This window comes from Alexandromys fortis, unplaced genomic scaffold, assembly GCF_014885135.2.
Source record: "Alexandromys fortis isolate MF-2015 unplaced genomic scaffold, M_Fortis_MF-2015_v1.1 scaffold_197, whole genome shotgun sequence".
In the NCBI taxonomy this organism is placed as follows: Eukaryota; Metazoa; Chordata; class Mammalia; order Rodentia; family Cricetidae; genus Alexandromys; species Alexandromys fortis.
Genome location: NW_026068072.1, coordinates 1,471,843 through 1,489,170, shown reverse-complemented (window position 1 = coordinate 1,489,170; position 17,328 = coordinate 1,471,843). Strand labels below are relative to the sequence as shown.

Genomic DNA, 17,328 nt, shown 5'->3' with positions numbered 1-17,328 from the left:
AGATCTGAGACTCAAACCAAGGCCGATAGATTTTGAAATATGCTCCATGAACCTTGCAACAGATCACAGGGGCCACATCCTGCTTTTCTTACTTATATAAAATACATATTCATTGTGGAAAGGAATAGAGAAGAGCTTTTATTAGAGAAAGAGAGATGCACTCACCCCCTTCCTGAGCCCATCAGAGTTCCACATTTCCCATCCAGAGCTTTCCACTGTACTCTTACCCCAGGCTCTGCTTCCCCAAAGCCAGCCGAAGACCATGGTTCCAGATGTTTTCTTCAGGGGCGACTCCTCTTGGGGACACAGCAGTGGGCTCCCAGTCTTCTACTATGCCACTGGGGTGTTTCCAGGTTAAGGATCTTAAAAAGAGTCCCCTCCCATCTCCTGCCACTACAGCAACTCTTGCAGCCAATCTGAGTCCGTTCTGGGTCAGCAGAGATGTCTGAGGTCGGGGACTTTCCCCTAAAGCCCAGCACGGGAGGAAGAGGGACCCTGGAGCTGGGAGGAAAGGTGGTACCCAGGATGCTGACAGGTGCTTTGCTCCCTGCGTCCTGCAGTGCTGGCCCTTATGAAAATGTGAAAAACCCTGCGCGCCATGTGTCTGTTCCTTGAGTGAGGCAGCACCACCATGAGGCACAGGGGGGCCAAAAAAGAAAAGGGGTAAGGTGAATTCATCTTGGCCACCTCTTGACACAAATGCCAGGGCAGAGGAGCGTCCCCTGAAATTCTGAGCTCATTCACCAGGAACAAGCCGGTGCTTTTCCTCTCTGTTTTGACATGCTGTGTGACCTCAGGCAGATTCTGCTTTCTCTGGGCAGCCGTCTAGATTTTCCTTCCAGAAGGGGATTTATTGGAATGACTTATATATAGGCTGTGGTCTGAATAGTCCAACAATTGCTGTCTTCTGACAGAAAAGTCTGGTAGCTGTTCAGTCCTTCAGTCTAATTGTCAACAGCTCCAGTCCAGCCCCAGGAAATTCTAGAAAGCTGCTGGTCTTCAGTCTACACTGGGATCCTGAAGATGTGGATTCTAATATCAGCGAGGGAATGCCTCAGGGGCAAGACAGATGAACTTGCCAGTGAGAAGGAGAGCAAGTAGGCCAAAGGCAGCAGCTTTCTTCCTTGTTCTTTTATGGGGCTGCTTCTAAAGGTGTGGTCCAGATTCAGGGAGGATCTTCTCACCTCAAGTGATCCAATCAAGAAAATCCTTCGCATGCTTGCTCAGCTACCTGGGCTTTAATTGGTTCCAGACACGGTCAGGTTGATGATCAAAATTAGCTGTCCCTAGGTCTGACAGCTCTGTCTGCCTCTTCAGATGGAAGTGCTGTATTCAGGGGCTGCTTCCGCCGACCGAACAACCTCTCCCTGGCCTTGCCTGTGACAGTCGCCATGCCAAACATGTCTGTAGACAGGTGTGTGGACCTCTGCACAGAGAAGGTAAGCTAGGGCCGTTTGCGGCATTCGGGATGCAAGGACAGGGTGTCAGGAAGTCCAAGGAGCAGGATGTGGGCTGGATAAGTCACAGTCACTCGCAACAGATGAGGTCACAGGTCGTGGCTGTGATGAGACGGGAATACATTAGTTCATGGATTCAAGGCAGTGGAGTCACACAGAGTGTCAGGAGTTGCCTACTTGCGTCTAGTGGTGAGGGAGTGTGAGATTGAGGATGCCTGAGGAGGCACAATAAACATTCCTAGGTAGGTAGTGACATCAGTAGTGGCCCAGTGGCACCCAGGTGCATGCTGCCTTTCTCTCTGCGTCTAAGCAGTTCCTGTAAACTATCTGAGAAAGCAAGCGCCGTGGGAGCAGAGCTCACAGGATGTGCTATGTGCTTTTCTCTCCTGAGTCTTCCTGGACCTGTGACCAGGGGGAAATCTGGTCTGCATCTGGTTTGGGAGCCAACCGGACAGAGTTAGCCTGGGGTCAAAGGAGACAACCCAAGGCTTCTTTGGGTGTGCACACCTATATCCTTTTGGTTTAAAAGCACACAGATTTGGGCCAACAAGTGTAGGCAGAGCTGCTTGTTCGTTCCCAGCCGTCCAGACCTGAATAATCACACAGAAATTATATTAATTGCAATACTGTCTGGCTAATAGTTTAAGCATATTTCTAGCTAGCTCTTACATTTTAATATAACCCACTTCTATTATTTTATATTTTACCATGGGGCTCATGTTTTACCGGCAAGGTTCCAGCGGGCTCTGGCGGGCGTCTTTCTCCTTAGGCAGCTACATGGCATCTCCCTGACACTCTGTCTACTCTTTCTCTACATCTATGCCTGTTTGGATTTTCCACCTGGCTGAAAGCAGCTTCTTTATTAACCAATGACAATAAAACATATTCCTAGCGTACAGAGGGGAATCCCACATCAAACATGCTGTCTCAGTGGGTAAAGACTTGCCACCAAGTTTGAAGACCTGGGTTTGATTCCCAGGACCCACGGCAGAAGGAGAGAGCTGGTTTCTGCATGCTGCCCTCTGCCCTCCACACTATGGCATGCACATGAACACATGATCAATGGATGATTTACAACATTTCCCAAGATGTGAACTGTGTGACAGTCACACAAAAGACAGGGACAAGATCAATAGAGGCATGCGCCCTTGACTCTCTCCTAGGCTCCCAGGGAAAGTGTCTGTGTAGAGCTGACTCTCTCTACCACAGCTCCCAGTGAATCCCTTTTGCCAGAAAAGATGACATTGACCCCAGGCTCACTCACAGCAGAACCCGGGCAGCATTTACCAACACTAGCCATTTAGTGTCCTGGGGTTGAGTTCCAGCACGCCTTGCCTTGCCTGTGTCTTACTGAACTGTCAAGGTTCTGCAGAGGCCCTGCACATCCTCAGCTCTAGGTGACTTCTAAGCCCTAATTTGGTACTAATGCTGTGTAAGGAGTTGCTATGGTGATCGCTGAGGGAAAGGAAAGGTCCAGGTGTTCAGTGACGAGATAGTACTTTTCTGGAATGTTTTTTTAAACCTCACCATGGAGTCAACAGATGGGGAGAGCTGGTATAGTCTATGGGTCTCCCTTTGCTGCGTGGGAATGTGTGGGAACCCGCTTCTCCACTGATCTTCCTGGTTACGGATACCAGGTTTATCCTGAAGTCTTATTTCAAATAAGGAATCAGATAAACAGTTAATCAACACAAGTGCTGGAATGGAGGCAGTCTGCCAGGGAGGGTAGCTGCTGATGTCTGGGGAGGAGGATGGTTGGGCCGTACAAGGACCAGGTGACTCACCCTCTCTTCTCATGCCCAGGAGTACCCCTTGGCAGCTCTCGCTGGCACCGCTTGCCACTGCGGGTTTCCTACGACACGATTCCCTCTTCATGACCGGGAGGATGAGCAGCTGTGTGCACAGAAGTGCAGTGCTGAAGAGTTTGAGAGCTGTGGGAACCCCAGCTACTTCATTGTGTACCAGACACAGGTCCAAGGTAAGCCAGCCTGCCTCGACAGACCCTCCTTCCTAGAGGTGTCCTAGCCAGTCTGTTTCCTAAAGCCTGCAGTGTGGGAAGAAGATAACAGCGGACTGGACTGGTGACGTTGCCTAGGCTTAGAGCTCCTGGGTAGAAGACAAAGGAAGTGTCTGAGAGGAAGTTCTGATGACCCTATGTCTGCCCCTCATCACTGGGGGCCCTTAGAGGCAGTGAGAGTGAGTAGAAAGAGAGCCCTGGGTCTCCTCTCCTCCAATACAGACCCAGCAGTGATCTTGAACAGCTCACACCGTCTCGGCCTCAGTTTCTTCATTTGGAAAATGAAGCTGTAGATGGTTGGCCTCCAAGGTCCTTTTCAGTTCTGGGATTCTATCATTGTGTCTATAGCTTCTTCCTTCTCTCTCTTTCTTCCCCTCCCTGACTCGATCATCCTTTCCCTCTCTTCCCTTCTTTGCCAGTAGAGCCCTCACTGACTGTCTCTCTCTACCACCTGTGTGGGGTGCCAAGTGTAGTGGTATGACAGTAGCTAGAATGGTAAGATGAAAGTGATGGTGGTGATGATGGTCACGATGCGGTGTTGATGAAGATTGTGATGACAGTATTGTTGTGGTATTGATGATGATAGTGATGATGACGGTGATGGCAATGATGGCCACGATGCGGTGTTGATGAAGATAGTGATGTTGATTGTAATGACAATCTTCTTGAGGTGTTGATGATGATAGTGATGATGACGGTGATGGCAATGATGGCCACCATGCGGTGTTGATGAAGGTAGTGATGACAGTCTTGTTGAGGTGTTGGTGATGATAGTGATGATGACGGTGATGACGATGTTGGCCGTGATGCGGTGTTGATGAAGATTGGTGTTGATGAAGATTGTGATGGCAGTCTTGTTGCTGTATTGATGATGATAGTGATGATGACGGTGATGGCAATGATGGCCATGATGCAGTGTTGATGAAGATAGTGATGATGATTGTAATGACAGTCTTCTTGAGGTGTTGATGATAGTGATGATGAAGATGATGATGATGGTCATGATGCGGTGTTGATGATATAATGGTAATGGTGATTGCAGGTACGATTTGATGTTAATGAGGGTAGTGATAATGGTGTTGGTGATGGTCATGATTTGTTGATGATAGTGACGATGATGGTGATGATAATGGTGATGATGGCTATGATGTGGTGTTGATGATAATGATGATGATGATGCACTTGGGCTTGTTAGTTTTTGTCAACTTGACATAAACCTAGATACATCTGGGAAAGGGGAATCTCAACTGAGAAATTGTCCCCATCAGATTGCGTATAGGCAAGTCTGTGGGGCGTTCTCTTTGTTAATAACTGAGGTGAGAGGCTCTAGCCCACTGTGGGTGGTACCACACTCTAGGCAGATGATCGTGGATTGCATAGGAAAGCAAACGGAGCAAGCAATGGAAAGCTTAGTCAGTAAACAGCTTTCCTCCATGGCTTCTGCCTCTTCTGCTGAGTGCCTGCCTTCACTCCTCTCAGTGATTGGCTGTAACTGGGACATGTGAGCCAAACAGACCCTTTCCGTTGGTCGGTGTCATGTCACAGCAACAGAGAAGCAAGCTGGGATAATGATGATAATGATGGTGGTGGTGATGGTAGTGACAGTGGTGGTGATGATGGTGGTGATATTGGTAATGAAGGCAGTGGTTCTGATCATGGTGTGGTTTGATTATGGTGATGACGATAGTAATGAGGGTGATGATTAAATTGGTGATGAGATGGCATAATGAGTTTCTTGGGCCTTACTCCACTCCAGGCTCAGTGCTAAGGCCTTCATATATACTTCCCTCCCCACAGCTGTCCCCCACAGGTGGGATCAATGGTCATTCCTCCTTCCCTGGGAAAGTGAGCATCAGACTAGCTGAGGGACTTGCTGCAGACAGATTATAAACCTTTATTCCTGGATGGGGCATCTCAAAGTGAAGTGGGTGTGGGGTTGGGTACTCACGCTGGAACAAAGCCTAAGGAAACCCCTGGATATATACCAGCATAGATATTCTGGCCATCCACTGTGCACCAGCCTCAGGCTAAGCCTCAGCCCACCCTGTGATATAAAGGCCATAATTAGCCAATGAGCAGAGCTGTGCCCATTTTACAGATAGTAGAGGGTTAGGGAATTGGCCATAATCCTACATATGAGAGCAGTGTGCCTTCAGAGATGACTCCTGAGACCATGCTAGAATCCTCAGCTCACAATGGAAAGAACATCCCCAAGCCATCTGGAGTCTGGAGAGCAAATAGTGCATCTCCAGGCAGATTACCTCCTAGCAACAATGCATAGACAGACAGGCTCCTGGACACTGCATAAGTGTGTCCACAGCAAAAGTGCATGCAAGACAGTCTGTGCTCTCGCATGCCAGCACCCTAGAGGGAAGTGGCAGATTCCTGTTTGTGATTTGTATAGCAATCCTGTACAAGTGTCTGGTGGTCGGTCCCTAGCAGGCAATCCCACCGCTCGTTTACAGTCCAGTGAGGGTGAAGGAGTGTGCTGGTTTCTGGGATGCATGGCCCTGGCCTGGAGGACAGAGTCTTACACAGACTGTCTGCACTGTGACTGTGAGTGACTTTGCTGAGGCCCTGCTGGATGCTGATGGCTCTTCTACAGCAGATAGCATCTCTGCTCTCATCCCAGCAAACTACCCCAGACTGCCCAAGGCCCTCGAGCAGATCCTCCACCCTGAGGAGAGGTGTGCACCAGAGATTTCGTAAACTGCCCAGATTTTGGTCCACCATGGTTCTCCTGTACGATAAGCCCTGTGGTCCTGGTGGGAACTAACAGCACCTGTGTGCTCAGCACCATGAATGCTCCTGACCACCTTAGCCCAATGAACCCTCCAGTGCCCCCATGACATGCTTGCTGTGGTGACCACCTTACAAATGAATGCAGAGAGGTCGAGCAGTGTGGCCAGAGCCACACAGCTGGAGCAGGGCAGAGATGGGGTTCAAAGCCCGGTGATGAGGATCTCAGACTTCACTCCTAACTGTGGCTTCTCACAGGCATGCTGACACTCCTCTCTGAGCGGTCAGAAGTGAGGAGAGTGTGCTCCAGGGAGGTGAAACCCAGTGTAAAGGCTGGACAGTTGGGTCTGCCGTTCCCAGGGTCAAGAAAACACAGCTTGCAGCTCCTGCCTTGGTTTATGGGGCTTCAGAACCAATGAAACAAAATAAATTTTAACACTGAAAAAACAGCCCTAACCGCAGAGCCAGCCCATGACCTCCCAGGAAGGTTTGTGTGGAGAATTCTGTTTAGTGGGAAATTAAGGGATAGGTTCTGTGTCCCACCCCCACAGCTAAGCTTTTGTTATGAAAAGAAGTAAATTACTGCCCAGGGCCCAGCCACAGGCTCCCGTTTGCCCCCTAGTACTATTTTAACTGAGTTACACTTCTCTCCACCCCTTGTCCCCTGTCACTCTGAAGGAAGTGTGGTCCCTAATGGCAATCCTTAATTACAATGCAACAATTGATTGGGATTTCTTTTAAGTCCCATTTCCATAGAAGGAGAGGCACCTTTTAAGTGTGGTGGCCCATGATCACTTGATGACCCTTGACCCTCTAAGCACAAAAGAGACCAGAGAACCTTCTGGCTAGGTAAGGACTACAGTGTGTGGGCTGGGTCCCCGTGGGCAGGGCCCTCAGCCCCATCAAGTTGAAGGTCAAGTTGCACCTGGGCAGCCGATTCACTGTGAGAGACTTTCTAGCTGGGAGGGATGGCTGAGAATGGAGAGGAGGCTTATCCTCCTGTCGGACACAGCACATAGAGTCCTCTTCCGTGTATGACCATGTCTCCGGGGCGTACTGTGCTGACCTGTCTGTCTGTCCTCCTGCAGACAATCGGTGCATGGACAGAAGGTTCCTCCCAGCCAAGTCTAAGAAGCTCATCGCACTCGCCAGCTTCCCGGGCGCCGGCAACACGTGGGCCCGCCATCTCATTGAGCTGGCCACTGGCTTCTACACCGGCAGTTACTACTTCGATGGCTCTCTGTACAACAAAGGTGAGGGGGTGGAAGGTGAGAGGGATATCCTGCACCACTCAGCACACCGGGGCTTGTCCATCAAGGCCTGCTGTGTGCTCTGGCGGTCCTCCCTTTTATGTTTGACGCACACATGCCGTGTGTCCTGAGCCTGCTGACTAGTTGGCATCTATTAAGTACTGTTAGTAAATTATTAATTACTAAGTACTGTTAGTTACTGTGCTGGTTAACTCTCCTCCACTTAGGTTGCCACGACCATTTCTTAAGCACCTGCTGCGGAGCTTACCACAGATACTGAGTAACAGCTCTGTGCTATCAGTAGAAGTATAATAACTGTGTTTACATCAGGGCACTTATTGAGTACCAACTCTTTGCCAGGCTCCTCACCCACAGTATTTGCTGGATGCCATGCTTTGTTTTGATGTTGTTCACTGTGTTTTCCTGGGCACCATTATATTAGAAATTGGCTTCCCTTGTGTGGTTTTCCAGATGCATTTAGGGAGCACCAACTGTGGGCAGGAGTCTCAGGGGAGTTCAGCCACCTCCGGATACCCTGTGACTTGACTCCAGATGTGAAAGCGGAGGCTGACAAAGGGGGAAATACCTGGCCCCAGAATCACCATTTTTTTTCAAATGTGCCCAGCTGTTTCCTGATTTCATTCTCATGTCCATGTCACTCTCGGGCTTCTCACTGGGGGACTAGAAATCATGGGTGGCACTGGACATGAAATGCCCTCCTCTATATGGGTTTTATGTCTATGTGTGCACAGCCCTCGGTTGCGGCTTTGTGTCTGTTTTAGTGGAGGAACACTTCCTGGCTGTGTGGCCTTGGGCACACTGCTGCAGCTCTCTGGTCCTGTGATCATGCGCCTACTACAGCTAACAGTTTGTGCCTCGTGATCGTGAGATAAAAGTGAACACGTTGATGCATGTAACAAGCCCGGCACACGGGAAATAAGCTCTGCTCTTATGGCTTGGGTGCCAGGCACGGCTAAGGAAAGCTAGGCAGCAGCATCTCCCAGGATGAGAAGCAGAGAGTGAAGAGGTGAGGAGGGTGGGGTGGAAGGTTGGAGCCTGTGCGGGTGCTGGAGGGCTCAGTTGACTGATGAACACTGTCCAAAGCCAATGCAGAGGGGACCGGGTTTATTTGATCTCCCAACCCCAGGTCAGATGGTCTGCCAGTGCAGGAAGTCAGGACAGGAGCTCAGGCAGGGCAGGATCCTGGAGACAGGAGCCGATGCAGAGGCCATGGAGGGTGCTGCTTACTGGCTTGTTCCTCATGGCTGCTCAGCCCGTTTTCTTATAGAACCCACAGTGGGCTGGGCCTTCTCACATAAAGTATTAATCAAAACAATGCCCCACAGTCCAATCTGATGGAGGGAATTTCTGAGCTGGGGTTCCCTCTCCCTGAATGTCCCAAAGTTGTGTTATTGACAAACACAAAGGAGCACACAGGGCCTGGACCTTTGGATCCCAGTTCTCTGTATTTGATTTGGGTTTCTGTACTCAGCTACTTAGCACCTCCTATGTGTGAGTGAGTGACTGTCAGGATGTGAACTCAGACCCTCAGCAGAATCTGTGCTGTGTTACCTTTATGTGCTGGTGGCTGGGGACAGGTCAGACGGTCTCAGGTAGGCTCCACCCTCAGGGAAGGGTGTCTGTAGGATCATTGAGGTCAGAGATCTAACATGGTTTCATCTCCTGTGTCAAGTTAAGTGGACCCCACTTTGCTAAGGCATGTTAAGATGGATTCTGAGGTTCTGTTTGCCCTCAGAGGTTTGAAGGAGGGAAGGGAAGCAGCTGCCTAGACACCTGGTACTGTTCCTCTACCAACTCCCTCCTGGCATCAGAGAGCGAAGGGGCCGTCAGTCTGAAAGTTCACAGCACTTTGTAAACAGGGCCTGGGCTCAGAGCCTCACACTCCTGAGCCTTGGGCTCTTCATCTGGAACGTGGGGAGTTGGCATCAGAGATTTTCTGGTCATGTTCTTTCATGACCAGATAGTGCCAGGAGGGGACCTTGGGGACACTGTGATGCAAGGCACACACAATCTGTAATATTGGTAGTGTAAAGTGTGACAGAGAGAGACAAGAGAAAACATTGTGTATGTGTATATATGTGTGTATGTATGTGTTGTGTGTTTGTGTATGTATGTCTCTGTGCGTGTGTGTCTGTGCGTGTGTGTGTGTGTGTGTGTGTGTGTGTGTGTACAAGGTTTTTTTCCTGCAGCTCTGAGCCCATGCCTTAAAACAATTTCCTGGTGGCTCCTTAGAGCCCGAGGGTCACATGCTCCCCAAATAAGTAGATCCCTGTGTTGACTCTGGAAAGTGATATTTAAATATGCCACACTTGTGTAATGGTGGTGCCGGGTCCTGTAGAAAGAGGGGTGCAGAAGGGGGGCCTCTGGTGGTGGAATTCAGCAATTCCCTGTGACTGTCAATTGAGCAATGTTCCTCAGGACCGCCTAGCCTAGCCCATCGTCTTCCTGAAGCTTCTTTCTGGAACGCATTCCACCCAACCCCACCCCGTCCACAGGCCAGCTCCCCAAGGGACTCAAAGAGACAGCATCTCAGGTCTCCCAAGACAGGGAGGTCACTTTCCATACTATCCCTGTTGATGACATCATGATGCCTTGTGTAAGGAATTAGGAAGTTTCCATTACTATTTTGTTGGGTTTGGTTTCTGGAGATGGGGGCCACACTATAACCAGGATGGCTTCGTGGCATCTTGTGGCAATGCCAGTCCATCAGCTTCAGCTCCTGGGCATGGGGATTGCCATTATATCTGGAATGCCATGTTTCTGAGGACATTTTCTCCTCTGAGAGCGTGTGGGTTCTTGTATGCCACCTGCATCTGCCCATTGCTGGGCCTGTAATAAAAATGGATTTCAGTGAAGAGAGAATGAAGCCACAGGTGGGAAGCCACAGAATGAAATACAGGTGGGCTGTACAGCATCCCACCCATGGGACGTGTGCCATGGCATTTAGCTGGGGTGTGCATGATGAACTTCCCGTTCTCTTTCCCAAGCCTCATTCTCCGTGCTTCAGGATACTGTGCCACAGAGAACCCCCCAAAACCGTTTATCTTGTCACAGGTATGAGCCAGCCCAAATTTGCAAGGCTGGTCTAATCCCAGGCTCGGCCCAAGCAGCCCAAGGGTACAGCATGACTCGGGAAAGGGCAGCCCACTCCTGTCTCTTCTGCCCAGAGGCCCTAGGAGGGCGGCCACGACTCTCTGGACCCCTAGAACAGGATCAGGTGACATGCCAGACCTTACCTCCATCCACTTTAAAAGCTGTATGTAAGCTTTTAGACATAGGCTGAGCAGGAAGACACCGTTCCCCACAGCCTGCTAGGTCCCGGGACCTCTTAGCCCAGGACTTTCTGTGGCTTCTGTTTCTGTGGCAGAAATCCTAACAAAAACAGTATAAAGGAGGATGTGTTTTGGCTCGTTCAGTCCATAATTACAGGGAAGGGGGATAGGGAGCAGCTCAGTCCCCAGGACAGAGTCCTCGTGCTGTGTGCCTCGCCAGTTTCTCACAAAGGTGCAGATGGAGAAACTGAGGCCCAGAGACTGTGTGTCGGGGGTCACTCGCTGTCTTAGGAATAGCATGAAGGCCACACTTGACCTTGTCCCCAATGCCTCAGCTCAGAGCATGGGAATCCTGAGGGGTAAGGACACAGGCTTGGGAGCCTCAGTTTGGTGCCTCTGAGTGCATCAGGACTCCCACGGCCCTCTCTAGCTCCCTGTTCTCTGCCACCACCTTACAGTGTTCCCTATCAGTCACCCCAGGTCTTTGGTATCTGTGGTCCCTATCCTTTCTTGCCTTGGGTTAGCCGGTTCCTCTTCAACCTTCGGTTCTCAAATTAAGCATCTCTACCCAGAAGGCTAGGGCCATGTCTGTACCTCAGAAGGTGAAGGTGTAGCCCAGGTCCAAAACAGAACCACCCAGCTTGATCCCTCCCAGGCCTGCTCCTGTCCTGCTGCACTGACTGACAGTGGCTGTGACTTTCAGTTCCTGCAGCCTGGGTTACCAGACGCCGCTCTCAGAAGCCGGAAGGCTCTGCTCAGCTTCTGTCATGATGTTCAGTACCGTGGGTGCTCAGAATACACAGGAAGGAATCCCTGAATCAAGAGAGTGAGGAATGCTGAGAGGGGGTGTGGAAGGAATGGTATGTGCTTCCTGCCTCTCCTCTCACCAGCTTCTGACTTCTTGCCTGGGGTTGGGGACAGGGTTCAAAGGTGAGCGAGACCACTGGCGCAGTGGGCGGACCATCTGCATCAAGACCCATGAGAGTGGCCAGAAGGAGATTGAAGCCTTTGATGCAGCTATTCTGCTCATCCGAAACCCCTACAAGGCCCTCATGGCTGAGTTCAATCGCAAGTATGGAGGCCACATAGGATTTGCTGCCCATGCCCACTGGAAAGGCAAAGGTACAGGAGGGAGAGCCTGGGGTGGTGTGGGGTACAGGGTGGCCAGCATGGGGTGACAGGCCTGGGGCAGTGTGGGGTGCAGGGTGGCCAGCATGGGGTGACAAGCCAGGCCTGGGGTGGTGTGGGGTGCAGAGTGGCCAGCAGGAAACTCTTCAGAGTTTAGCTTGTGCAGAGCAGCACTGGTGGCTAAGGCTCCATGGAGCCACACCCAAAATACCAGCTATGTAGCCCAGGAGCTAAGGATTCAGACTTTGCAGAGGAACTCCTTTGTAAGGGGACTCCCAGCCCTTACACTTTCTTGAATAGCTCTAATTTTCTGGACTTAGGGAGATGAGAAAATAGTGGGGTGCAAGGATCTAGAAGGTATCCTTTCTCTACTCACCAGCTATGGTTCTCATCATGGTGGTAGAGACTGCTGGTGAGATCCAGATGGCACTGATGGCCACAAGTTTGTGGGTCCTTCTCTGGGTACCACATGGCCTGTGTCCAGCCCCTCCCTCCATGTCGGTTAGACCCTACAGCTGTGTGAAGCCACCCAACAGCTCCAACCCACAAGGTTCAGAGGGCTTGGAGGCTTGTTAGTGTCACCCCACTGGGCGTGACAAGGTGAAGCAGGTTTGACAGTTCTTCCCTGGCTGTGTGAGAGGCTTGTGCTAGCAAGCAGGCCGAGGCTGGAACATGGACCCAGCATCTGCCCTGAGGACCCTGAGAAAAGTGAGGCCCAGAGAGGTGACCACTAAGTGAGGCCCAGAGAGATAGAGACCACTAAGGTCACTGGGATGCCCAGTGGCCAAGCTGTCCAGCTCTCCTCTTCCTGGACCTCCTGGGATCTGAGAGAAGAGGGGAATTGGGGAGTGTGGCCCCCAACTCATCACTGAGCCACCCCTGTGGTTCCTGTAGCAGGGTAAACGGAGATTGGTTAGCACCCTGCGTGCTGCTGAGCTGGGATTCCAACACAGGCATTGATTTACACACGCGCACACACACACGCACGCACACACGCATACGCACGCATGCACACACACGCACACGCCAGCCTCCATGTCCAGAGACATTTACTCCCCCAGCAGCCGCCTCATCTGCTCTGTTTCCTTCTTTGGACACCTGGGCCCTTTAGGTCAGTGCTGAGTCAGGGCTGAACCAACAGAGGGTTTGTGGGGGATTGGTCCAGACTCACCTCCTACTGGGGACAGACTAGCTCCATCAACTCCTCAGGTCAAGAGCCCCCAAGCTCCACCTACCCAGCCCTCTTCTTTGACACCCTATGTTCCAGGACAACTGGGGGACTCATTAGCAAGGCCAGTTACCAGACTCCACCCCAGAGCTGCCCACCCAGAAACGCTGCATTTTTACCAGCCTCTGGGGACCTTCCTGATACACACGCCAACTTAAGTGCCACTGCCTTAAACCCTTCCTGTTCAGGGGTGGCCGGGACCAATGGCACCTTGGATACTTCAGAGTCTGTGTCCAAGCAGATTTCTCAGGGGCTCCAGTGTTCTCACAAGCTTAAGAACTGCTTTGGGACACCCTTGATGTAAGGTGGGGGGGCTATCTGGGAGGGGAGACCCCACAGCCGCTGTGTGCATCCAGTCACCATAGCACTGCCCCCTCCTAATTAGGTGGAGATAAGCCTCCCCACCCCCAAACTTTGGTTCCATAACGTTAATTTTACAGCCCCTCTGGAGCAGGACCAAGGCAAAATTTTCTGTGATATGATTACACAAGGTGAATTGTCCTGGATCCGTGTAATGAAACAGATCCTGTGTTTAACGATTCCGTGGGGAACTGGCACCGAGCAGCCATTCATCAGGGCTTGCTCTCTCCTGACAACGGAAGATGAAGCAGGAGACCTCTGCACAGTGTGCAGCCAGGCACATCTGTGTGGTCTTGGCTCCCCGGGGTGCCTTTGTTTCCGGATTTGTGGGTGCTAATCAGTTACCAGGAGCTCTGAGCTAGGGAGGGCTTTTGTTTCCATTTCTATTCTTCTTTGCAGAGGAGTCATTTGGGGGCTTTGAGAGGTGAAGGGTTGGAGAGTGTGGGCAAACATCCGATATGGAAGAGCTCAGAACAGCTTAGGGTGCTGCTAAGCCTTGGGAGGGAAAGTCGGACCAGCAGGATGGGGCACGTGGGGGTTGTCTCAGGAAAAGCTAAGTGCTGACATCAGCAAGGATGGTCATAGGTAGCATTTATACCTGGTACCTCATTGGGACCTTTGCAAAGCTTATTAGCCTGAGAGGTTAGGGATGCCGCTCAAGGAGCGAGCAAGCAGCACCTCCAAGGTCACCCAGTGTGGGTTCCCAGCCCAGCCACCCGGCTGGAAAGTCATCCGTGGACAGCTGTGTGTTAGCCAGCAGCCGAGGTGAAGGATGGACACAGCCGATAGACAGGCAGCTTCCTCGGGATAGTGCAGGTGGAGCGATCGGAAGACACACAGGCAAATGGCTTCAAGATGGTCACACGGAGCCACACCTGAAGTCTAGACCTGTGGGCGCTAGATGACAAAGGCCAGCCTCACCTGGGTTTCTCCTGCAGTAGCTGTCCTGAGTCACTAAGGATGCTGGGAGGTGACTCCAGAGTGGGAAAGAGGCTGACTAAGGGAAGGAGCCCCCATGCGTACTTAAAGTTTCCCAATCATCCAAATACATCTGGTCCTAGCCCATTATAACAGTACGGGCCCAATTAGTCAGCTGCCTTGTGAATAATCTATTTTAGGAATAAAAAATAACCTGTCGCCAGCATAAATATTTCCCAAGTAGCCGTGGGGTTCCAGGAGGGGACCGGAAGAGAGGCATCTCAGGACAGCTTCCGTCAAGAAAAGCAGCCTTTTATCGCGGAGCAATTTAGCAGTTGGAATTTCAATTTAGTTCAGCAGCGGTTACCCCCAGCTCCTGCTGGGTACCAGGCTGTGGGAGGAAGCCAGGATTAGGCTGCTGATGTCTGGAGAGGATCTGGGCCAGAGTGAGGCAGGCTGGATTGGATGGTATTTCCCTGCTGCGTGACCTTGACCAAGTCACTTCACTTGTCTGAGCCTTAGCCTCCTTCCTGGTAACAGACGCACTATAGTCTTTTCCTTTCAGAGCATCTAGGAGGATTTTAAGGTCCCCCACCTAGCTTGAGAGACTCACTGGTCTGTCATGTGCTGCCCATACTGGAGGGGGTGCTGCGCTATCAACCATTGAGCCTTCAGTGCCTCCTTGGTGTTTTCCAGCTGAGTTGGGGCTGATGCTGATCCCAGCATCCCAGTGCCCATCTTGGGCAGTCTCCCGACTTCCCTCCCACCTGAGCCTCAGCAGCTCTTCTCATTTGCTTGCTCTACAACTACCCAAGGAGTGCTCCATGTAGCCTGCCTGCAGTGCTCCGTGTAACCTGCCTGCAGTGCTCTATGTAACCTGCCTGCAGTGCTCCAGGTAACCTGCCTCTCAAGTCAGGCAACCCCATAGGCACCCTCCCATGACTTTCTATGCCATGGCAAGATGGCTGATGAGCCCCCCAAAGAGACAGTTCGTGACAGCTTAAATAAAGAGTAGAGAGACCACACAATCAAGATTAACAATCCTGTTTAAACCATCCCCACGGGCTCAGTGGGCGGTGGAGACAGATGCGTAAGCAGGGTGACCACACAGTAATGACTCACTGTGTGGTCAGGAGGAAGAATTGGGCCTGCAGAGCCCGAAGGAGGCCTGAGCCCTGGGAGCCAGCAGGATGACTTCCTGAGCCACAGCAAGGAGGAGAGTAGACATGCTTATTGCACAGCTGCAGGGCTAGGTCAGGGTGCTGACAGTCTGTCCCCACCTCCACCCCCCACCTCCTCAGCCATCCCCCACTGCCCTGGGCTCTGGCCACACTCTGTACACAGCCCACCACTCCCTGTGCACAGCCCCCATGCCCTGTACACAGCCATCACTCCCTGTACACAGCCACCACTCCCTGTACACAGCCATCACTCCCTGTACACAGCCCCCACTCCCTGTACACAGCCCACCACACTCTGTACACAGCCCACACTCCCTGTATACAGCCACCACTCCCTGTACACAGCCCCCACTCCCTGTACACAGTCACCACTCCCTGTACGCAGCCACCACTCCCTGTACGCAGCCACCACTCCCTGTGAGCAGGCTGTCATTGCTTAATGGTAGCAAAAGACCCACATTCTGCAGCCACGTCTCCCAGGTCCTGCTCTGTGGCTCATTGAGTGACCTTGGCTCGCCCACTCTCTGCCTTTGGTTTCCTCTTCTGTTAAATGATGACCACCATGACACGGACCTGTGAGAACTGAGTAGAGCTAACTCCTGCCTATGTCAACATGGTGAAAACACAATTACCATCCAGCAATGCCCCTTTATAATTACTATATTGGTGGAAATTATAGCCCTATGGTATGACTGTATTTACATAAATCTTATATAATATTAATCTATTTTATAAAGCCAGGTATGGGGGTGCACACCTTTAACCCAAACGCTCAGGAGGCAGAGGCAGGTGGATCTCCGAGTTCAAGGCCAGCCTAGTCTACAGAGTGAGTTCCATACAGGGAAACCCTGTCTCAAACAAAACAAAACAAAACAAAATCTATTTTATATAACTGTTATATAATTTGCAGAGTATAGTCTCCAGGGGTGAGTCAGAAGGACCTGGACACAGAATGGAGTCTTTGCTATGTGTCTTTTTCCTTTCAGTTGATGAAACTGTTTGGTTGTCTTTACCCTTTGAGGGAGAGTCTGTGACTAATTTGAATTTAGTTACCCTACTTAAAAAACTTTTAATACTCTGTGTTGCTCATTAGTTAGTAGACCAAACTGTGTAAACAGATTTAAATATTTGTTCTTTTAAAAGTTTTACAACCATTACTGAATTTAGTAAGTATATTCTAGATAGGTATAAGACTATAAACAGATTGCTTTTTAATGATTAAATAATGACTAACTATTCAAAACACAAACGCTTTCTTCAGTGGGAAAACATTTAATCAAAGGTTTTAAATGTCCATTTAAGTCGAAGGCTAAACAAAGGATTGTGTTGTTTTAAGTGTTTTTTTTTTTTTTTTGGAGAGGGGGTAAACATTACTAAAAACAAATCAATAATTAAAGCATTGTAGAGAATTAAGCATCAGTTTTATCTCAGGGCACTGATTGACTTCTAAGTTTTATAACTTCAGTGTTATTTTAGCCTCATTATAACCATATCCATTTCAAACAATCCTTTTGCAACATATTTTGATCTTATTATTATTGTTATTACAAAATTTAGAAAAGAATTTTTTCTTTGTTTTTTTGAGGCAGAGTTTCTCTATGAGGTCTTGGCTGTCCTGGAACTCACTCTGTAGACCAGGCTGACCTCGAACTCAGAGATCTGCCTTTCTCTGGTGCTGGGATTAAAGGTTTGCGCCACCATGCCTATCTTAGAAAAAATTTAATGAGGTAATTTTTAAAGTAAGTTCAGGAGGCTGT

The 17,328-nt window shown here is 50.4% G+C and overlaps 1 protein-coding gene across 3 annotated transcripts in view; it reads left to right on the top strand.

The window, feature by feature from the left end:
- Positions 1–17,328, top strand: part of Wscd2 (WSC domain containing 2) — a 90,021-nt gene that overhangs the window by 66,433 nt on the left and 6,260 nt on the right. The window contains exons 5-9 of one of the 3 annotated variants that reach the window (XM_050121136.1): positions 1,318–1,439; positions 3,261–3,435; positions 7,302–7,466; positions 11,678–11,878; positions 16,309–16,379. In XM_050121136.1, coding sequence (XP_049977093.1) covers positions 1,318–1,439; positions 3,261–3,435; positions 7,302–7,466; positions 11,678–11,878; positions 16,309–16,334 — 689 coding nt within the window. In that variant the 3' untranslated portion in view covers positions 16,335–16,379. The other 2 variants (XM_050121134.1, XM_050121135.1) reach the window with 2 other exon arrangements.